Source organism: Dendrobates tinctorius, unplaced genomic scaffold (genome assembly GCF_039654945.1).
Source record: "Dendrobates tinctorius isolate UK_male_01 unplaced genomic scaffold, ASM3965494v1 ptg000102l, whole genome shotgun sequence".
NCBI lineage: Eukaryota > Metazoa > Chordata > Amphibia > Anura > Dendrobatidae > Dendrobates > Dendrobates tinctorius.
The window spans coordinates 41,081,302-41,105,002 of NW_027361770.1; the positions used below are offsets into that span (position 1 = coordinate 41,081,302).

The window sequence follows — 23,701 nt, forward strand, 5'->3', positions numbered from 1 at the left end:
AGCTCAGAACTCCGAGCAAGAGAATTCACAACAGTGGGCCCTGCGATAGGGAATGGGGAAAGGGACACCTCCTACACTCTCCTGAGGCTGTGCCCTGCACTATCCTGACGTCCCTATACAGCTTCATTCAAACCGGCGCCGAGCAGGATATCTCAGCCCTCACTTGCCCTGCACCTATCCCTCAGTAGGGAATTGGCGAGTACGGACACTGGTCCCACCGCCGCACTAATACAACACCACGGGAAAATATAACAGACAAGGTAAGACAAACAACACTTAGCTTTATCTGCTGCAATGCACCGCACAGAAGAGTAAGGCACCAGATCACAGCATTCAGCTGAAGCACCAGAAAGCTCCGGTCTTCAGCACGGTTGGTCTCCCATAAGGACTTGTATAACCAACAGTCAGCTGATGCACCAGGTGACCTTTTAAAAGAATGTGGGAGTGGTCACCACCTGCATCAGCAAGCAGACCAGCCATGTAATTATACCAGCAGCCACTGGGGGGGGGGAAACTGATATTAACCCCTGATGGCCTGAAAGGAAAAAAGTTTATATGTGAAAATGCAGATCTGCCACAGATCCAAAAATGGATCGTGTTATCAATGGTGTAGCTAGTCAGATGGTCCAGGTGCCTTAATTTGACCTGGGCCTCCACCTACATGTTGATCAGATCTGTTAACCATTGTAAAGTTCTAAGTCCTAAAAAGACATTCATGTTACCCCCCCCCTCGATAATTTAATAATGTGCCCCATCCTGGAACTGTTCCATAAAAATGTATCTCATCCTGTATCCCTTGCAGTAATAATGTCCAATATTTTATGCCCCTTCCAGTAATAATGTCTACCATCCTGGTCCCTTCCAGTACTATATGTCCCCCATGATGGCCCTTTCCTGGTATATTGTCCCAGTTCTTGAGCCCATCCTGTAATAATGTGCCTATTCCCGCTGTTGTCTAACACATTAAAAAAAAAAAACCCAATAAGCTCACATTTCTCCGCTCCCATTACATGCAACATCCTCTATAGCCACCAGCTGACTTCTCCGTGCCTGCTATGGGCGAAGCATGATATTATTGCTATGCACCTGTGATTGGCACATCAACTTCAGCTGCATGTATTGCGAAGTATTGACCCGGTGGTTCTCTGCACCGCAATAGGCTTCAGCAGAATGTCGTCCTCTCTGCGCCAGTGATTTTTTGTATCTGCTATGAAACCCATTATCAAATGCGGTTAATAGACACTTGTATTCTAAATGTCCATTTTATGCAGTCTCCATTGGCCAAAATACTTCACGGACTTGGTTTCCATGTTAGATCCATTCAAATGGTGATTTGTCATCTGAAAACCTAATTGTTATATCCCATATTAATGGGATTGAAATGCGTGCCATATTATTTTTTCCTAGGGTTTTGAGCAGCAGCAGCAGTAGACTGTGATAACATATGCAAAGTCCAAGTCTAAAACGAGTGCGCAACGGTCTCTGTGGATTCTTTAAAATATCAATACACTACTCTGTGATCGGACCTGAGTAATATTCTTTCCATTTATATGCTTGGTTGAAATTGAGAAGCGGAACGGGTCAGACATGCACAATAAGTTCAGCACTTGAGGCCAAGTCATTAAAAGTTAGCTTGTTAATACTATTCCCAAGCTTTTGGCATTACTTTTCTCTTTGTCTCCTGTAGAAGTGTGCACTAGCCTAATGGATTTCTCACTATGCTCCTTTTTAGCTAAATGTCTGCAAACTTTGTCATTTGGAAATGGATTTGTGCTGGATGTCTGCTTATCGGTATTGCCTGGCAGCGGAGGTGCGTAGAGTTCACTAGCTTTTTATCATTAAGTCAGAAAGCAGATGGCTCTGAATTGACATTTAGAGTTTACCTTGTCACTTAAAATAAGGGGATTTACTATTTTTCCGCCATTTTCTTTTTCTAGTATAAATGTTCCTTTGATTATTTACTTAACCCATTTCTGACATCTGACTGTACTATCCCGTCCATGGGACCCGGGCCCCTATGCCCATGGACGGGGATAGTACGTCATAGCGTTCAGCGCCGCTGATTGCGGCCAGGTGTCAGCGCACTATACCCCTGGCACACTGCGATCAAACACGATCGCAGTGTACCGGGGGTTTAGGGAAGCATCGGCAGGGAGGGGGCTCCCTCCGTGCTTCCCTGAGACCCCTGCAGCAGCGCAATGTGCAGTGCTGCTGCAGAGGCCGCCTTTCCTGCAGGTCCCCGGATCCAAAATGGCGGCAGGGACCTTCGGGGGCCTGCAGGGAGGCGGCTTCCTCATGCCTGCAAAGCGCCGGCATGAGGAAGCCTGCAGCACTGCCTGTAACAGATCGTCACATGACAGTTATGTCCCCCCTGGGACATTGTAATAAAGTTAAAAAAAAAAAAAAAAAAATAAAAAAAAAAATGTAAAATAAATAATTTATAAAAAATCGCTAAATTTAAAACAAAAAAAAATATTCCCTAATAAATTCATTTTTTGGAAATAAAAAAAAACAATAAAAGTACACATTTTTAGTATCGCCGCGTCCGTAACGACCCGCCCTATAAAACTGTCCCATTAGTTAATCCCTTTAGCGAACCCCTTAAAAAATAAAAGTAAGAAACAAAGCAAAAAAAAATGCTTTATCATCATACCGCCATACAAAAAGTGCAATAACGCGCGATCAAAAAGACGGATATAAATAACCATGGTACCGCTGAAAACGTCATCTTGTCCCGCAAAAAACGAGCCGCTATACAGCCTAATCAGTGTAAAAATAAGTTATAGCTCGCAGAATAAAGCAATGCAAAAATAATTATTTTTTATATAAAAGTTTTTATTGCATAAAAGAGACAAAACATAAAAAAGACATAAATGAGGTATCGCTGTAACCGTACTGGCCCAAAGAATAAAACCACCTTATCAATTTTACCACACGTGAAACGGTGTAAACGCCCCCCCCCCCCCCAGAAGAAATTCATGAAATGCTGGCTTTTGTTCATTCTGTGTCCCAAAAATCGGAATAAAAAGCGCTAAAAAATGTCACGTGCCCGAAAATGGTACCAATAAAAACGTCAACTCGTCCCGCAAAAAATAAGACCTCACATGACTCGGTGGGTCAAAATATAGAAAAATTATAGCTCTCAAAATGTGGTGATGCAAAAACTATTTTTATAATAAAAAGTGCCTTTTAGCGTATGACAGCTGCCAAACATAAAAACCCGCCATATATAGTAAATCAAACCCCCATTTATCACCCCCTTAGTTAAAGAATAATAATAAAATTAAAGAAATGTATTTCCATTTTCCCGTTAGGGTTAGGGCTAGGGTTAGGGCTGAGATTAGGGTTAGGGGTGTGTTGGGGTTAGGGTAGGAGTTAGAATTGGGGGGTTTCCACTGTTTGGGCACATCAGGTGCTCTCCAAACGCAACATGGCGTCTGATCTCAATTCCAGCCAATTCTGCTTTGAAAAATCAAACGGTGCTCCTTCCCTTCCAAACTCTGCTATACGCCCAAACAGTGTTTTACCCCAACATACCGGGTATCCGCGTACTCAGGACAAATTGCAAAACAACTTTTGGGGTCCAATTTCTCCTGTTACCCTTAGGAAAATAAAAATTGGGGGCAAAAACATCATTTTTGTGGAAATAAAATGATTTTTTTATTTTCTCGCCCGGGCATTATAAACTTCTGTGAAGCCACTGGGGGTTGAAAGTGCTCTCCACACATCTAGGTAAGGTCCTTAATGGGTCTAGTTTCCAAAATGGGGTCACTTGTGGGGGTTTTCCACTGTTTAGGTACATCTGGGGCTCTCCAAAGGCAACATGACACCTGCAGACCATTCCATCAAAGTCTGCATTCCAAAAGGTCACTACTTCCCTTCCGAGCCCCGACGTGTGCCCATACAGTAGTTTTCTCCCACATATGGGGTATCCGCGCACTCAGGACAAATTGGAAAACAACTTTTGGGGTCCAATTTCTCCTATTAGCCTTGGGAAAATAAAAAAATTGGGGACTAAAAGATCATGTTTGTGGAAAAATATAATTTTTTTATTTTCACGCCTGGGCGTTATAAACTTCTGTGAAGCCCTTGGGGGTTCAAAGTGCTCACCACACATCTAGATAAGTTCCTTGGGGGGGGTCTAGTTTCCAAAATGGTGTCATTTGTGGGGAGTTTCCACTGTTTTGGCACATCAGGGGCTTTCCAAACGCGACATGGTGTCCGATCTCAATTCCAGCCCAAAAAGTCAAATGGCGCTGCTTCCCTTCCGAGCTCTGCCATGCGCCCAAATAATCGTTTACACCCACATATGGGGTATCAGCGTACTCAGGACAAATTGCACAATAACTTTTAGGGTGGTGAAATTGGTGGTGAAAAGATCATTTTTGTGGAAAAAATGATTTTTTTAATTGTACGGCTGTACGTTATAAACTTCTGTGTAGCCCTTGTGGGTTCAAAGTTCTCACCACACATCTAGATAAGTTCCTTGGGGGGGTCTAGTTTACAAAATAGGGTCACTTGTGAGGGGTTTCCACTGTTTAGGCACATCAGGGGCTCTCCAAACGTGACATGGCGTCCGATCTCAATTCCAGCCAATTTTGCATTGAAAAAGTCAAACGGCGCTCCTTCGCTTCTGAGCTCTGCCATGCGCCAAAACAGTGGTTCCCCCCACATATCAGGTATCAGTGTACTCAGGAGAAATTGCACAATAACTTTTGCAGTCCAATTTCTCCTGTTACCCTTGGTAAAATAAAAAAAAATTGGACCTGAAGTAATTTTTTTGTGAAAAAAAGTTAAATGTTCATTTCTTTTAAACATTCAAAAAATTCCTGTGAAGCACCTGAAGGGTTAATACACTTCTTGAATGTGGTTTTGAGCACCTTGAGGGGTGCAGTTTTTAGAATGGTGTCACTTTTCGGTATTTTCTGTCATATAGACCCCTCAAAGTGGCTTCAAATGTGATGTGGTCCCTAAAAATAAAATGGTGTTGTAAAAATCAGAAATTGCTGGTCAACTTTTAACCCTTAATACTTCCTAACAAAAAAAAATTTTGGTTCCAAAATTGTGCTGATGTAAAGTAAACATATGTGAAATGTTACTTATTAAGTTTTTTGTGTGCCATATCTCTGTGATTTAAGGGCATAAAAATTCGAAGTTGGAAAATTGCGAAATTTTCGTCAAATTTCCGTTTTTTTTCACAAATAAACGCAAGTTATTTGAATGAAATTTTACCGCTAACATGAAGTACAATATGTCACGAGAAAACAATGTCAGAGTCACTGGGATTTTCAGCGTTATTACCTCATAAAGGGACAGTGGTCAGAATTGTAAAAATTGGCCCGGTCATGAACGTGCAAACCACCCTTTGGGGGTAAAGGGGTTAAAATGCAGATGATTTTATGGATAACTAAAAACATTTCTCACTTCAAGTTATTAGTGCGTTTTCCTAAAAAACCCATCAACTTAATATAAAAGGGTATTTCTGACTAGTTAATATTGATGACCTATTTTTATTTTAAAAAAATTAAAAAGCAAATTAAAAAAGGGCCCACTCAACATTTGTATTAAATTTGTATGCATTTGCACAAATATATGGCTAATATACAAGCACATACATACACAGTCGGCACACTGTGACTGATGAATACAAGAACCCCAGTATTGCTATATGCCTAAAAAACATGAGCTACTTAGCTAACAGTTTTAGATCTAAAAGTGTAAAAGCCATACAGCCATGACATGTTGTACCTCATATGGATGGTCCCTAATTCTAGTCACTCGCCTGTCCTATGTGCCTAAAGAAGCCTAAAATTAAATGGGGAAGCGATGGGAACCAGGCTTAGGTTTAATGGGGTTGTCCGGTCCAAATCGATAAGTCTGCAGTCACTCTGTCTGACTACAGCCTTATGAATCCCCCCCGGGTGCGCATTTTGCACTGCACAGAATCGCTGGTTTCTGAGCTGGGACCGGAGGGTATGCATGCGTTTATACATACTCCTGGCCAGAGCCCAGCCAATGGGCACGGACTCGCTCCATACACTTGGCCATGACATCTAGTCGGCCACAGCCATTGGATGGCTGCCTCACTTAAAAAAAATACAAGTGTATATAGTGAAGCCAAGCCCAATGGATGGGCTCTGGCCTGGTGTATGTATAACACATACTGTACATACCCTCCGGTCCCGTTTAGACACCATTGAATCCTTGCAGTGCACAGTGTGCGTTAGGAGGATTCATAAGTCTGCAGTCACACCGAGTGAGTGCAGACTTATCGATTTGGACAAGACATCCTCTTTAATAAGAACCTTCTTGGGAAAGATGGATGGTTATTGGTGCAAAGCCTGGGAGGGGAGCCACCCAACCCATTTGCATACTATAAAAAAAATAAAAAATGCCCCGCACACCTTAAGGCTATATTCACACGTTGCTTTTTTCCTGCAGCCAAAACCTGATCTCTTTGCAGTAAAAAAGCTGCAGACAAAACGCAGGTTTTGCTGACTTTTTTCCTGCGTTTTTCAGGATCCAAATGTTCATCTTTGCTTCCACCATACAAGCATGAACAATGCAAGGTATTAGGCCACTAATTTAAGACATATGTAACACCATAAAACATTTTTTTGAAAAAAGGGAAATTTGATCAAATTATTTAGTGGAAAAGGATTTTTATGTCTGAAAAAAGTCCCTATTCTGCTATGTAGAAGATGACAGTTACTACTGATAAGATTCTCTCTCAGTAATGCCCCAATTTTACATACCAGTGAACTGAGAATTTTGAGAATGGATTTTTCTGATAAGATACATTACAATGTTTCTTATTTTCACATTTACTACTAATTTATTAAATAAAAATTAAAATGATAGATATTCTTTCTGAATATAACAAATATTTACGTCATCGACCGCGTTCCTGCCTGAGCCAATATCTTTCCCTTCATATGATAGCTGATTTAATCATCCATCAAGTGTCTCTGACAGCTGCAGGTGGATCCAAGATCCACCCACCACTTTTAACCAGTTAAATGCCGCTGTCAATCACTGACAGCAGCATTTACGGTAAACCCGGCGCTCTGCAGAAGACCCCTGTGCCTGCCATTGTGAATCTCCTGTGAAATCTGGCTCTTGGCCAGCGTTCATAGATCGTTATTTTTGATATACATAGCAGGGTTGAAGCCCTGCTTATGCATAGCACAGGCGATTGGACGATTGCTGCTTCAAGTATCCTTAGGAAACTAATAAATAAAGTAAAAAGTGGAAAAAAAACATTGTAAAAAAATGCAAGTTCAAATCACGCCCCCTCCTTTCACCCCATGTTGCTGCATTCAGAAATGTCGATCTATCAAAATATAAAGTAAATTAATCTTATTGGTAGAAAGCTTAACAAGAAGACAAATCAAGATGCCAGAATTACGTTTCTTGGGGCACCACAACATTGAAATAAGAGGCGATGAAAACATCATATTTACCCCAAAGTGGTATTAATAAAACTGTCAGCTTGGTGTGCAAAAATTAAGACCTCACCCGACCCCAGATCATGAAAAATGAGAACATTATGGGTCTTGGGAGTCTTGGAAAATGGTGACAAAAGCAAAAACTTCTTTTTCAGACAAATTTCTAAAAAAATTTTCACAACTTAAAAAATAAACCATACATGCTTGGTATCAGTGTACTCATACTGACGTGGGGAGTCAAAATTTCACGGCAATTTTATTTTTTTCCCCAATTTTCCTGTACACTATATGGTAAAATGAATGTTGTCAACAACAAGCCCTCACACTGCCATATTGACAGAAAAATAAAAAAGTTATATCTCTTGGAAGAAGGGAAGGAAAAAACAAAAAGTGGAAAATCGCCTTGGGGTGAAATGGTTAATATGTGGGTGCCCAAATATGCCGGCCAATATAGATATATTGACATATAATGTGCAGCAGCACATTTTTATTAACGCATACATGAATTCCATTATTGCTATACAAGTATTGCATCGTAAAAGCAAGTCATCGACAAACTTTCTTATTTTAATGCAAACTAAAGTAATTTAATAACATTACTGACATAAATTTCCAAAAAATGGAGTCTACTGAAATTACAGTTTTAGTAGCGCCTTGTCAGTGGGGTGGTGTGATGGGCTGATCACCACTCTACTCATACTAGATTCTTCAGAACCCTGGTTTGTGGATTGTTGGAGGTCCAATCGGTCAGACCATCAATGATCATGAAGTTATCCTCTGATATATATTTAGCAAATAACTTCCAATTTTGGTAATACCGCTTCAATACACAAAACAATACCTTCAAGCAAGCACTGCAGAATAGTGTTGATCACCTTTTCGTATTTGTGTCTGACTTTTCCTTTCTGTCTCCAGTCCCCATTTTAGCTTGCGGAGCAGATGATAGCCGGGTTCATTTGTATGTAAAGCAGGACGGGCAGGTAATTATTCCTTCCACAGTTGATATTGGTTTTTGTGTAGAAATTAGCATTATTTTTCACCTTCTTTGATGTATAACCTAGCTCCATAAGTTCTCCCCAGAGGATTGCCACACAAAACCTTTGTCATTTAAATTCTGCGCCTCCAAGCCTTGACTAATTAGGACATGTTAATCTGTGACTTTTCCTATTAAGTTTAGGTAAAATATGTTTTCCTCTGTGAATAATGCAAAAGCTTATCTGCCACAATGGGAAATAAATGTCAGAAATGTGATTAATATAAACTAGCACTTTAGCTCCTCAGAAGTACTGATTACATTTTGACCAACTAGACAAAACACCATGCATCTTTATCTACTATATAATTGTCTAATTCTGTCTGTCTGTCTGTAATGGAAATCCCACCTCGCTGATTGGTCGCGGCAGTTAGGCCGCGACCAATCAGCGACAGTTGCTTAGTCGTCGCGGCAACACGGCCGCATTGCTTATTGTACAGGCACATTACAGCCATTAAAGGCATCACTGCTGCGTTGCTCATTACACAGGCACAGTCCTGTACATATTCTGGAGTACAATACATTAGGTAACAGCAGAACAGTGACTGCAGCTCTGGGTGTAACTTGTGTACAATACATTAGGTAACAGCAGAACAGTGACTGCAGCTCTGGATGTAACTGGAGTACAATACATTTGGTAAGATCTAAACAGTGACTGCAGCTCTGGCTGTAACAGGAGTATAATACATTAGGTAAGAGCAGAACAGTGACTGCAGCTCTGGGTGTAACTGGACTACAATACATTAGCTAACAGCAGAACAGTGACTGCAGCTCTGGATGTAACTGGAGTACAATACATTTGGTAAGATCTGAACAGTGACTGCAGCTCTGGCTGTAACAGGAGTATAATACATTAGGTAAGAGCAGAACAGTCACTGCAGCTCTGGGTGTAACTTGCGTACAATACGTTAGGTAACAGCAGAACAGTGACTGCAGCTCTGGATGTAACTGGAGTACAATACATTTGGCAAGATCTGAACAGTGACTGCAGCTCTGGCTGTAACAGGAGTATCATACATTAGGTAAGAGCAGAACCGTGACTGCAGCTCTGGGGGTGTAACTGGACTACAATACATTAGGTAAAAGCAGAACAGTGACTGCAGCTCTGGGATTAACAAGAGTACAATATATTAGATAACAGCAGAACAGTTACAGCAGCTCTGGGTGTAACTGGAGTACAATACTTTAGGTAACAGCAGAACAGTGACAGCAGCTCTGGGTGTAACAGGAGTATAATACACTAGATGGTTGCCCGATTCTATCGCATCAGGTATTCTAGAGTCTCTGTTAAAATAAAAAATAGTTATATACTCACCTTTCCGATGACCCCCGGACTCTGTCCCTCCTCTCACCACGCTCCCGGCATTTTCCGGTCCCAGTAATGCTTAGCAAGAAGGGCCGGAGATGACGTCACTCTCGCGAGAGCGCGACGTCATCAGCGGTGTTTCGCGCTAAGCATTACTGGGACCGGAAGATGCCCGGAGCATGGAGAGGAGAGAAAGAGTCCGGGGGCCGTCGAGAGGTGAGTATATCACTATTTTTTATTTTAACAGAGAATCTAGAATACCCGATGCAATAGAATGGGGCCACCATCTAGTTATATAATATTACTGTACAACTCATTAATTTTGAAAAGGAACCTGCCATCAAGTTTCCCCAATATAAACTGCTCTTCAACTTGGTTTGCCCTTAAACAGGTATTTAATTGTGTTTTGTGGCTTCGCCACAGGCTGGCATACAGTATAGAAATGACTTTATGCATGCCATCAGGCTTGCCTTGTGCTCTAGCCCCTTTTCCTGAGATTGATCTGGGTGCCTTTCTGTGTCCTCCATTTCTAGCTTTAGACCTCCACTATTGCAGTTCACCTAGTGCAGTGTCAAATACGCATGCTCTGATGCATGGCAATAGTGTGAAGTTTACAGTTAGATGTGGATGACGTAAGGGATGTCAGGCACATCAATCACAGGCAGGGGGTGTCAAGACTGCTTTGTTCCCGCTAGTGAGGAGCCTATGTGCTCAGATAAGGTGTTATCCGAGTAGGCTCGAGTGCTATCCAAGTGTCTTCGGCGTGCTCGAATTATATATTCGAGGCCCCGCAGCTTCATGTCTCACGGCTGCTAGGCATTCCCTGCATATGTTGCGGCTGTCTAACAGCCGTGAGACATGCAGTCGCGGGGTCTCGAATTTATTATTCGAGCATGCCAAACAAACTGTTAGCATTCAAGCATATTCGCTCATCACTAGTGCCCACCAAATGGTCGGCATGCCAATGATTTGCATGTTCTAGTCACTTTTTTGGCAGGTCAGGCTGCGATGGTGATCTGAGGACCTATTTAAAATCTGTTTAGAGGTATAACAAAATGATGGAAGCCGTTTTATGCCAGGAAACCTGAGTATCTGCGTCTACTGCATTGTCACAAGGAAAAAATTATTTCATGTAATTTAGATGACCAAATAGGACTTTATGCAACTGGCATTTTTATTATTTGGTGAGACTTTTGTGTAGATACCAAAGCGCCGATTTATCTAAGCTAACTTTTATACACTTGTCTTGATGAACGATGCTCTCGAATAGGATGTGCTAAACTCAGTAAGAGGCTTGTACCTCTTGTTGAATTTGACGCATCTTTCAGCTGCTGTGCACCAACGTATGACATTTAGTCGACTCGGCTACAAGTTGCGTAAGTTTTTGCCATATTTCAATTTTATGCTAGATTTCTGACGAAAAAGGTTTGATGAATCGAAGACCATGTTCCTGATTGTGTGCCGTTCAGAAACCTGAGACGAATTTGATATGGTTTTCCAAGACTTACAACCGTTGCGATAGGCACATTTTGGGTTTACTTGCTAAATATTTTCTATTCTATAATACGGTATGCTGCCTTACACAAAGGCATCGAGTGACTTACCATCTCAGAATCCTGGGAATAAAGCAGTGCACAGAGGGTGGCAGGCAAACACTTTGTTGTCCCATCAGTTGGACTTCTCCAATCAGAAAATAATGGCATATCCTGGAATTATCAATTCACTTTCTGACATGGGAAAATTCATTTAAAACTTATTTCAATCTTCATAAAGCTCTACTGCAAGAATATTTTCAGCCATGAAGAAAAATGTGTGGCAAACAAAATGGTTAGAAATCTAATAGGGCTTATTATGTCTTTAGTTTCAGAAGACACAAGTTCTCCCAGGACATGAGGATTGGGTGAGAGGTGTGGAATTCGCTATTAATGGTATGTACTTTTGCTGTCTATGTTAGAACATCACTCTAGTCGTGCGTAATATCTGGTATAATATGTGTCAGGAATGAAGCCTGACATTAGGTTTAGCCACTCTCCAATCATAACACCCAAACCACCTATTTTTTATTAGAACCTGATTTGGCGCAGCATAGTTCAGATGACTTGCCAGAGGTACAAGTGTGCCATCCGTGATACAGCCACAAGAATCATTACATCAGGGCCAAAAAATTAATTAATTATAGCGGGACAATAGCACTATGATATATTTTAATCATATAAATAAAAATGTGAGTAAATAAAATTAATTTCATATCCAAAATATATTAAACATTTCATGACCAATAAGGTGTAAAAAAAAAATATAAAAATTAATAGTGCATAAATAAAATTAATTATAAAGTGATAAATATGCATTATATATCAATATTTAAGTGCACTAAATGAAATTAATAAAACACCATCACATAGTATACAATTTACTATGGATTAAATGCAAACCTCATATAAAATATCAAAAAAAAAATATAATATAATAGTGCAAATGGTGCATAAGTTGATAATATCAAAGTAATTAATATGCATCATACATTACTTAGAGGTGTACAAGATGTTAATAAGCTGCTATAAAATAACATATAGTTTGCTAAGGATAAAAACTATCATGGATGCAGACCTCACATATGATGAAAACAATGGAAAGGGTCCATTATCAAAGAGGATACATTATCCACCAGAAATGGCAACAAACTGCCCCCGCACACACCACTTCAACGCGCGTTTCGCTTTCACCACTTCATCACGCGCGTTAGAGTCGTGTGTGCGCAAACCCCATGTGGCAAACAGTAAGCTTCACATTGGGGAAAAAAAATTCCTTCCCGACTCCACATACGGCAATCAGACTAGCTCCCTGGATCAACGCAATATTAAGGAAACTAGTGTGTATACCCTGTAATATTATACTTTTCAAGAAAGGCATCCAGTCCCTTCTTAAATTTTAGTAGGTAATCACTCATTACAACATCATATGGCAGAGAGTTCCATAGTCTCACTGCTCTTACAGTAAAGAATCCGCGTCTGTGAGTATGCTTAAACCTTCTTTCCTCCAGACGTAGAGGATGCCCCCTTGTCTCCGTCACAGGTCTAAGAATGCATATTTATCACTTGGATAATTAATTTTATTTATGCACTATCAATTAATTTATATATTTTTTTTTACACCTTATTGGTCATGAAATATTTAATAATATATTTTGGGATATGAAATTAATTTTATTTAGTCACATTTTTATTTATATGATTAAAATATATCATGGTGCTATTGTCCTCCTATAATTAATTAATTTTTTGGCCCTGATGTAATGATTCTTGCCACCTGTTCTGGCTTATTTTCTGCCCCTGCGCATACAGTGTTTTGTTTGTTTGTAAATTATTGAATAAATATTGTTTTTAATCATTTATTGAGATATTGTGCTTTCTTTGTTTATTTTAAGTAAATATTATTGTATAGGATCTTTTTTTTTTTATTTGATGAGAAGCCTGAATTTATCAGGTTTAAATTCTTTTTCTCATTTGCCATTTATGTGGTTTACCTTGAGCCCATATGGAACTGTGTGTATATATATATATATATATATATATATAAGTGCCTACAAGTAGTATTCAACCCCCTGCAGATTTAGCAGGTTTACACATTCGGAATTAACTTGGCATTGTGACATTTGGACTGTAGATCAGCCTGGAAGTGTGAAATGCACTGCAGCAAAAAAGAATGTTATTTCTTTGTTTAATTTTTTTTTAAATTGTGAAAAGTTTATTCAGAGGGTCATTTATTATTCAACCCCTCAAACCACCAGAATTCTGTTTGGTTCCCCTAAAGTATTAAGAAGTATTTCAGGCACAAAGAACAATGAGCTTCACATGTTTGGATTAATTATCTCTTTTTCCAGCCTTTTCTCACTATTTAAGACCTTCCCCAAACTTGTGAACAGCACTCATACATGGTCAACATGGGAAAGACAAAGGAGCATTCCAAGGCCATCAGAGACAAGATCGTGGAGGGTCACAAGGCTGGCAAAGGGTACAAAACCCTTTCCAAGGAGTTGGGCCTACCTGTCTCCACTGTTGGGAGCATCATCCGGAAGTGGAAGGCTTATGGAACTACTGTTAGCCTTCCACGGCCTGGACAGCCTTTGAAAGTTTCCTCCCGTGCCGAGGCCAGGCTTGTCCGAAGAGTCAAGGCTAACCCAAGGACAACAAGGAAGGAGCTCCGGGAAGATCTCATGGCAGTGGGGACATTGGTTTCAGTCAATACCATAAGTAACGTACTCCACCGCAATGGTCTCCGTTCCAGACGAGCCCGTAAGGTACCTTTACTTTCAAAGCGTCATGTCAAGGCTCGCCTACAGTTTGCTCATGATCACTTGGAAGACTCTGAGACAGACTGGTTCAAGGTTCTCTGGTCTGATGAGGCCAAGATCGAGATCTTTGATGCCAACCACACACGTGACGTTTGGAGACTGGATGGCACTGCATACGACCCCAAGAATACCATCCCTACAGTCAAGCATGGTGGTGGCAGCATCATGCTGTGGGGCTGTTTCTCAGGCAAGGGGCCTGGCCATCTGGTCCGCATCCATGGGAAGATGGATAGCACGGCCTACCTGGAGATTTTGGCCAAGAACCTCCGCTCCTCCATCAAGGATCTTAAGATGGGTCGTCATTTCATCTTCCAACAAGACAACGACCCAAAGCACACAGCCAAGAAAACCAAGGCCTGGTTCAAGAGGGAAAAAATCAAGGTGTTGGAGTGGCCTAGTCAGTCTCCTGACCTTAACCCAATTGAAAACTTGTGGAAGGAGCTCAAGATTAAAGTCCACATGAGACACCCAAAGAACCTAGATAACTTGGAGAAGATCTGCATGGAGGAGTGGGCCAAGATAACTCCAGAGACCTGTGCCGGCCTGATCAGGTCTTATAAAAGACGATTATTAGCTGTAATTGCAAACAAGGGTTATTCCACAAAATATTAAACCTAGGGGTTGAATAATAATTGACCCACACTTTTATGTTTAAAATTGATTAAAATTTAACTGAGCAACATAACTTTTTGGTTTGTAAGATTTATGCATCTGTTAATAAATCCTGCTCTTGTGTGAAGTTTGAAGGCTCTAACTTATTTGCATCTTATCAAACCTGCTAAATCTGCAGGGGGTTGAATACTACTTGTAGGCACTGTATATATATATATATATATATCTCAAAAGGGCAGCACTACCAAAATTATAAAATTGGTGCAAAACCTATTCAGCAGTGTCCAAACAACCGAGTTAATAAATCAAGAAAAATAAGCAGCACTCCAAATTAAATATGAAAAAAGTGGATACTTTACTGATCCTCAGGTGGTCACCTGAGGATCAGTTTTATATATATATATATTATATTATATTATAGCCATATAAGATTACTCTTTACTGTCTTCAAATGTCCCATAGTGAATGAATGGAGGGGGTGGGCGAGCTTGTGCACTGCTGCTCCTATCAGACATCTTACAGGTGAAGAGAGGGGCTATGGAACTGGCGAGAAAGCCAAGCCAAGCTCTTTGCTTTCTTAGTCTATCCCATACAGAATGAATGGACTGACGCTTCATTTAGACCAGGGACAAAAATGTACCATTGTAGTCATCAGAGGGTGATCACTAGAAACGGGCATTTTTGTCTCCCGTCTGATTGGAGTGAGAAGTTATTACATGTCCTGTGGATAGGTGATAACTTTTTGTATTTTATAATACCTTTTTAAATGGAACTTAACAGTTCATTCATGGTGCCCAAGCTACAGAGTGTCAGAGAAAACATAGTTTAAACATTTGGCTTCTTCCCTCACCGCTTTAGTTGATTGAGTCTGTCCTGCTGCACACTTCTAGGAGAAACCTGTCAATCACCTGTAGCTGTGCCTGGAGAAGCCAGCCAGGGCCTTGATTCTGCCTATGATTCCATGCCGGACCGACAAGTTATGATCTATCTAAAAACACTGGAGCGTTTAAGAGAAAAACATACCTGGATGCAATCACGCATCCAGGATCTGATTCATGCTGCCCACGGTTTGGGCAGCATAAATAAACTGACAGGATCCCTTTAAGTATAAAATAGACTTGAACACATGGACTGTATTTATAAACCAGAACTTTGCTAAAGGCGGTGTGACGCACAGGGACATTTTAATGACCTAATAAAATGCCAACATTTTGCTTCAAAGTTCTGCCACAAAGTAGGTTCCCTAATAAGTGATGTAAACTTTGACTGGACATTCTAAAGATGTGCCAGATTTATCAACCATGAACCACAGTGATAAGTCTAGCGCATTTTGTGACTATCTGTATTAATTAATATCCGTTAGTATTTTTGCAAGCGCTGTGTGTTCCTTGTTCTGTTCCCAGAGTCTGTGCTGATCCTGTGCTTGAATTTATTTTTAATGGCAGTTATCAGAAAAGTCTTAAATTAATGTCTGTGGTGACAGAATTCTGTCGGAATGCGAATATGTTCTGATTGTTCCTTACCTGAGCTGTAAATCCTTCTTTTCATCTGAAGGGTGTCTTATGAGGGCTGTGCTCTGCTCTCCTTCAGATAATCCCGACTATACAAACTGATGACGCCTTTCATTCTGACCTTTTACTAATGCTGAAAATGGCTTGTTGACTCACCACTTTGCGTTTTGTATACATTCTCTTAGTTGTGTGTCCTGCTTTTTAGCCATTTACTTCTTCGTTTTTCAGCAATGTGCCAGCAAAATTCTGCAAGATTTGCTCTAAACAGCAAAAACTTATCTAGAAAAAAACCCTGAAAGTCTAATACTTTTGAGTTACACGGTAATATAACATCATCCCTGATAGAGTGCCAAATCCGCACGGACCTGAATGCAGGTCGCTAATATTGACTCTCGGAGATGTACTTTCCTAACGTGCTAGCCTAGAACAATTGCTATTCAGAACTGGTGAAACTTCTCCATACATCATTTGGCTACATTTTTTGTTGATGGTCCAATTAAAATAATGGAAAAGGATTGACAGAAAGTTCAAAAGTGTGCAATAAAGGAGATTTACCTGTACATTTTCTAATGGTGTTCTGGTGTACTACACTAATGCAATTTTCCAATCCCCTTCCTTGCTTTTAAGAAGAATGCTTTTCATTCATTTTTTTAGTCCTGGATTCCTGCTATAATTATTACTGTCATAGATCCATCAATACATTACAATGTATAATGGCTCCATTCTTTCTGTACCAATGAATCTACTTGCCCTTTCCTTCCATATGTATTATATAATCTGTCTCAGGAGCGGACACTGAAAGAAAAGGATCCCGATGCACAATTCCACCTGCTTTGGAGTTAGTAGTGGGCCCTCTTACCTCTTGGGCCCCTGGGCTCCTGTATAAGTTGCACCAACGGTATGCCTACCTTATATCTGTCTGGCCATCTATCTGATGTTTTGACTCTGAACCATCTGTACAATCTAGAGATGTGCCATATTTTTAAAGCCAAAAACAGTAGTTCAAAAAAGAGGTAACATAAGTCTTTCCTCTATAGCTTTCCTTCCTATTAGATCTAGTTCTAGCTTGGGCTCCAAAAACTTTATCATAATATAGTACAATGGTTGCCATACTGAGTGCATGTGGTGATGCAGCAAGAAGTTTTCTACTTTCAGGAAAGTGGACCCCAAGTTAAAAAATAAGAAGCTGAGCTGGTATTCACTCTCCCTGGGTCCAGCTCTGGCTCCCATCTGCCTCTCCTGTCTGTAGAGCTCAGTGATTGTGCCAAGGTAGGCCGCAAAAACCGCCGTGCCTTTTGATTGGTTATAATGGTGATAAGTTCCGTAGACGTGATGCCTCCACAGCAGCCCATACACTGAGATCCGAGCAGTGGCAGGGAGCCTTTGCTGGTCTCATGGTACCTGCTCTGTTTAGGTATTTCACAGCATTTGACATCTACTTTTCTAAAACTGGAAATCCTCTTTAAAACAGTTGGCTTACAATCCCAATTTATCACTTAAACACAATTTTGTAATTTCTGGGTCTCCCACTAATCAAGAGATTGATGGTCCTTCTGTTTAAATGAAAGTGTTAATACAAGCAGACTGCCGCTCAGTTTAAAGTCTATGGGACTGTAAAGCGCTGCGGAATATGTTGGTGCTATATAAATAAAGATTATTATTATTATCATTATTATTATGGGACTGACTGAGATAGTGGAGCATCAGCCCGATAGATTTAAACGGGAGCGTCGTGTGCATATTTGACCCCCTCTCTAGGTTTCCAACACTGGGACTCCTAGCAATCAGGAGCCTATTACCTCTTCTATGAATATGGTACCGTTCCTGTGGACATAGGTTGAATGTGTGACAACCCCTTAAATTATAAGGTCACATGAATATATGCCCTATTCAGAAACATGCTAGAAAAATGAAGGCATACATCTGTTTGTATTATAGTGTTAGTATGTCAGGAAACAGTCTTGCCCATCTCTCAGTCCAAATGAGTCTTTGCATATTCATCCATGCCTCAACAACTTGAGTAACCGATAGAGCAGTGGTCTAGAAATAACTCTGTTGAGCCCAGCAATGTCAGTTAAGGCCCTGGTTCACCCAAGACTCCCGCCCTGATAAGGGCAGTCCACAGCTGTCCATCTGCAGAGGATGCCCTAAGTGTGCTCTATGTGGTTTCTGACGCGTTTTCTCCATCTGGGTTCATCAGGGGAATTGGCAATGCAAGTGCGTATCTGTATACAAGCTCCAGGGCTGTGGTACCAGTATTCCAGTTGTGTAATGTGCATTCGTCAAAGTGGTCTTTTTATGCACACATCTCCCCACACACGCCAGTGGTTTAATGGCTATCTGTTTTTCATAGAATTGGTTAGTCCTGTATTTACGGACCGTTCTTGGATAACTGAACAATTGTCAGCACAAACCTGTTATACACCTATACCATTATTAATGACTCCTAACTGTCATGCTTGCATCCATCACTGAGGATATTGTTTTCTCCTGTATTGAACAGGTGACTTTTATTATGTGTGGTTATTTGATTTGCAATTGCAAATATATTTGCTTTAATGCATATTAAAGGCTATGTTTGAAATAACTCACAATGTGCTGATATACTGATATATTTGTTGAGTAGACTAGTTCTTTAGGACATGGAGTTGAGGCTATCTCTTTTCCCTTTATACTTATCTATATAATATATAGTGTGCTGTTGTTTTTTTGTTCGTATTTTTTTCACACAGGTCAGGATATATACTTGGCAAGCTGTGCCCAAGATTCTCTTATCCGTATATGGAAACTTTTTCCTAAATCTGCAATTGAAAATCTCAAAATTGAAGATGATGAAAACAACATTAAGCTAAAGGAGAATATACTCACCGTTAAAGAGAAGGGTAAGTTTTACAATGCTGTTTCTAGACCCGATATAGAATGTGAAACAGGGCCGTCAAACTCTTCACTAGCACTTTATACTACTAGTGTTCTTTTCTCCACCTTCACTGTGTGTTCCTGACTTTGTACATTGCATGGTCTAAAACATTGAAAAGTGTGCTGACTTAGCTAATGAACAGGCTCGGGTGTTGATACATGTAGGGCAGAAATAGTTGGAACCCTGGATTGAGCTGTTTTTTACAATGGGGTAAAAATACTTTTCTTAGCATTTTTGAAGTGTAATTTTAGCCAAGGAGGCGTGTGTAATGTCCAGTAACGCAGATTTGTAAAATGAAAAGCGAGTAATACTGTATTTTTTTTATTTATAACTGTCTGACTGTTGGCAGTATGCCACAGTTGACAATCTCCATCCATCAGACATTTTTACCTATGTTTTGTATAGTTGATATCTTATTAGTGGCACAAGTTCAACATCCAACTCTGTTAAGCCACCAGCCCCAGGGTCAACATCCACTTCCAGTACTGACCAGCTATGCCAAGCCTAAATTTTAACGTCCACGTTCATAGTCTAAGTGGATGTTAAATTGGGAGCATAACAGACTGGTCAGTAGTGAAAGTTCTACTGGACAATCACTAATCCAGCCGCAACTAATTGACTGCCTAGCAGCATTATCTGTACAGGAGACTGATTAATCCAACCTGTAAAGGGCCTGTCACACTAAGCGATATCGCTAGCAATATCGCTATAACGTCACTGGTTTTTGTGACGTTATAGCGATATTGCTAGCGATATCGCTATGTGTGATACTTACCTCCGACCGCTCCCCCGCTGGTTATCGCTGATTGTGCGAGAACGTCCTAGACCGTTTCTCGTCGTCAGCTTCCTGTGGCGCCGACGAGTGACGTGCCGTGGACGCGGGCGGGAGGACGTCAGGATCGCCTCGTCTCACAGGTAAGTAAAGACCCCCGACCGCTGCTATGTCACTGGTGAGATCTGCCTGTGTGGCAGCTCACTAGCGACCACTTAGCGATGCACCAGCGATCCTGACCGCGTCATATCGCTGGTCGGGATCGCTGGTGCATCGCTAAGTGTGACAGTGCCTTAAGTCAGGTTAATGATAGTGGTGTGCAGCCTGCAGAAGCTTCTTTACTCTTTCAACTTCAGGTCCTTTTGACTGGGAATAGGGAGATTTATTACTGTCTCGGCCATACACTCGAAGTACAAAAGTGTCATATATGTAATGTTGTGGAGCGCTGGGAACACAGAGACAGAGAATATTTTTTCTTTCTTTAAGCCCACAACGTGTTTCGACGGTGACGCCATCTTCATCAGGTGGTAGAAACTACCACCTAATGAAGACAGGGTCACCGTCGAAATGCAATGTGGGCTAATAGAAAAAATATTCTCTGTCTGTGTGTTCCTAGTGCTCCGTGACCGTCCATCCTTATTGCTATTTTACTGTCTTCCTCTGGAAGTCTACGGCTGGAGCCACGGTGGATCACTCCCTTCTAAATTATTGGGATGGGCCGTCCCCCTGGCACGCTCCCCAGTGACCACAATTCACATCTGTTCTATATATGTAATGTATCATGTCAGTGCTGAGTAAAGGTTTTGGGCATATGAGGCAAATGAACTGCAAAAAATACTTTAAAAAATAGAAGGGTTAATATTTTTTTTTAGATGGTTAGTCGCTGGCTCGCTCTTGTTATCTGCACCTCAAAAACATTTCTAGAATTCGACCTTTTCTTATTTTTGGCTCCGCAAAAACTCTTACGGTTTCTCTTATTCATTCTCGTCTCGACTATTGTAACTCTCTTCTAATCGGCCCCCCTCTTACCAAACTCTCCCCCCTCCAATCTGTCTTGAATGTTGCTGCCAGAATCATATTCCTCGCCAATTGTTAAACCGATGCCTCTACCTTGTGCCAGTCATTACACTGGCTACCCATCCACTCCAGAATCCAGTACAAACTAATTACCCTCACCCACAAAGCTCTTCATGGCTCAGCACCACCCTACATCTCCTCCCTTGTTTCAGTATACCATCCTACCCGCACCATCCATTCTGCTGATGACCTGAAGTTAGCATCCTCAATAATCAGAACCTCCCACTCCTGTCTCCACGACTATACACGTGCTGTGCCAATTCTTTGGAATGCACTTCCCAGGTCAATACGATTAGTCCTCAATCCCCACAATTTTAAGCGTGCCCTGAAAACGCATTTATTCAGACTGGCCTACCACCTCAACACATTAACCTAATCTATCCCTGTGTGGCACAGCCAAAAGTTTTTACCATAACCAGGTTCCCCGCATCATGTTCCCACATGCTTTATGCATCCATTAGCCCTCTGCGTCTGTACTGTTACACACTTAACATTATGGCTGGTCCATACAATCAGGGCAACTGTTACCCACCCACCTTTCGTGTCTACCTTTTTTCCTCATAGATTGTAAGCTTGCGAGCAGGGCCCTCATTGCTCTTGGTATCTGTTATAATCTATGTGATTATTGTTATGCTGTAATGTCTATTGTCTGTACAAGTCCCCTCTGAAATGTAAAGTGCTGCGGAATATGTCGGCGCTATAGAAATAAAATTTATTATTATTATAAGTAGGTATGGATATTGTATTTGCCGCACCTCCTAACTATATAGTTATAGGGAGAGTGAACCAAGCTATTGATCTCCTAGCACATCGTCTGCGGGTCACTGACTCTGTAGTAAACATTAGGACACAAAATCTTGCCAGTCAATGTACATATGATTGTATAAAAAACTTGACTCTTTCAGTCTGATGTGTAGCTATGCATGAGGCTGATTTTAAAGCATACAATTTGCTTTATAGGTTTCAATGACACCTGTTCTTGTAACATCTAGTCAGAACTGCAATGGAAGTGGAACTTTGGTGATCAAAAGGGGATCATAAATTGGGCCACTTCATTATTTAGAATATAAGATCGTTAGTAAGTTTTATTACTTTACATCTTGACAACAACCAAACAACTTTTGATGTCATTGAACAACCCCTGTAACCAGCTCTCTCCAACTTTAACCATCCATTGATTAAGAAAGACATTAGCCATGTTTTTCTATCCCTGCACTACACGTTTTACTCTTTTCCTGGCAGGGCAATTTTTATAATGTTGACAAATGAAAATTCTGAGTTCATTTCTAAAAAAAAAATACGTCATGTTATTCAAACTAACGCCAGTAACCTGTGAAAATGTCAACCAGAAATTTATAATCATAAGCACCTTCATGAATCTTTGCAGGAAAAAACGTAATGTTGAGTTAATAAAAAAAAATGATCATGTTTATAGCTAAGATTCAGACCCACACAAAAAGTGGACACACATCCCCTCCTAAAAATGTAATGATGTGCTGTGATCTTAAATCACATGGCAATGAGCTCTTGTCATTACTTATGCTCCAAAATGAAATGGACCAAAAATTGTGATGCGGATGCAGGTAACCACCTGAGTCAAAGAGTTGTCTGACTAGGCACAGGGTATGCAACAGCTATGCTACAAAAATGTCCTCTCCAAATATGACAGTCAACTTCAAAACCTCTCGGCTTGGCAAAGGAAAAGAAGGATGACAGCACAAAGAAAAGCTCCTGTATTGCTTACAAACTGACCAATAAGGGATTCTTGGACTTTTCACGACAATAAATTTGCGTGTCTTTTTCAATGGATAGGTCATCAATGTCTGATTAGTCGGGAGCCGGAACTGCTCAGTTGCAGGACTGCTCTGTCTTCTGATAGTGGCCTCCGTAGAGTACTGGAGATCCGCCTCCTATTGATTTGACTAGAAGGTGGATGTGCGGTACCCTGCCGTGGTCACAATCAGAAGACAGTGCAGCTCCTCAATTATGCAGTTCCGTCCGGCGGCTGCCACCACCAACACAGAGAACAGCTGATCAGCAGGAGTGCTGGTTGTCTACTGATCAAGCTTTGATGACCTATCCTGATTTGCAATTAACTTCTGTTATAATGAAAAGCCACTGCAATTTTTATGAAGCATTTTCTTGGCAGCTGCACGTCAGATGTGTGCTACTCCTGTGAAGAAAGATACACAAGGACCCCAGCCTATCCACAGGGTAATCATCGCTCATTTCTGATCATTGTTCAGTGTAGATAATATGACTAGCAAATAAACGACAAACAATAATTTGCTTGTTTTGCATCGCATCTTTTATGCAAACATAAGAATCATCACAAAACCCTTACAGTAATTTCAACATATGGTTGTATAGGAAGCAAGAGCTGATCAATTTGATCAATTGTTGATCGGCACTCATTATTGGAAATTTAGCCTCACATGTTAATGGACCCTTAGTGTTTTGTGATTATCAGCTTACTGTATGTAGAAAAACCGTGAATATACAGAGAGGTCGTGTTTACCATACAAAAGATGAGTGAATTTCACATTGTCGTTGTACTTTATAACAAATACGTATTAAGTTCCCTTGTAGACAGCTTTTTCCAGTGCAATCACCTTCATTGTCAAAGGGAAGATTGTAATCCGGGAGAAGAATAGTCTGGTCTTTTGAAGTA

At 40.7% G+C, this 23,701-nt stretch overlaps 1 protein-coding gene across 4 annotated transcripts in view; it reads left to right on the forward strand.

Moving 5' to 3' along the window:
- The window catches only part of ELP2 (elongator acetyltransferase complex subunit 2), a 162,750-nt gene that overhangs the window by 40,378 nt on the left and 98,671 nt on the right, over positions 1 to 23,701 (forward strand). For 3 of the 4 annotated variants that reach the window (XM_073587856.1, XM_073587859.1, XM_073587857.1), the window contains exons 5-8: positions 1,733 to 1,810; positions 8,364 to 8,428; positions 11,649 to 11,715; positions 18,997 to 19,146. In XM_073587856.1, coding sequence (XP_073443957.1) covers positions 1,733 to 1,810; positions 8,364 to 8,428; positions 11,649 to 11,715; positions 18,997 to 19,146 — 360 coding nt within the window. The remainder of the gene's footprint in view (positions 1 to 1,732; positions 1,811 to 8,363; positions 8,429 to 11,648; positions 11,716 to 18,996; positions 19,147 to 23,701) is intronic. The other variant, XM_073587858.1, reaches the window with a different exon arrangement.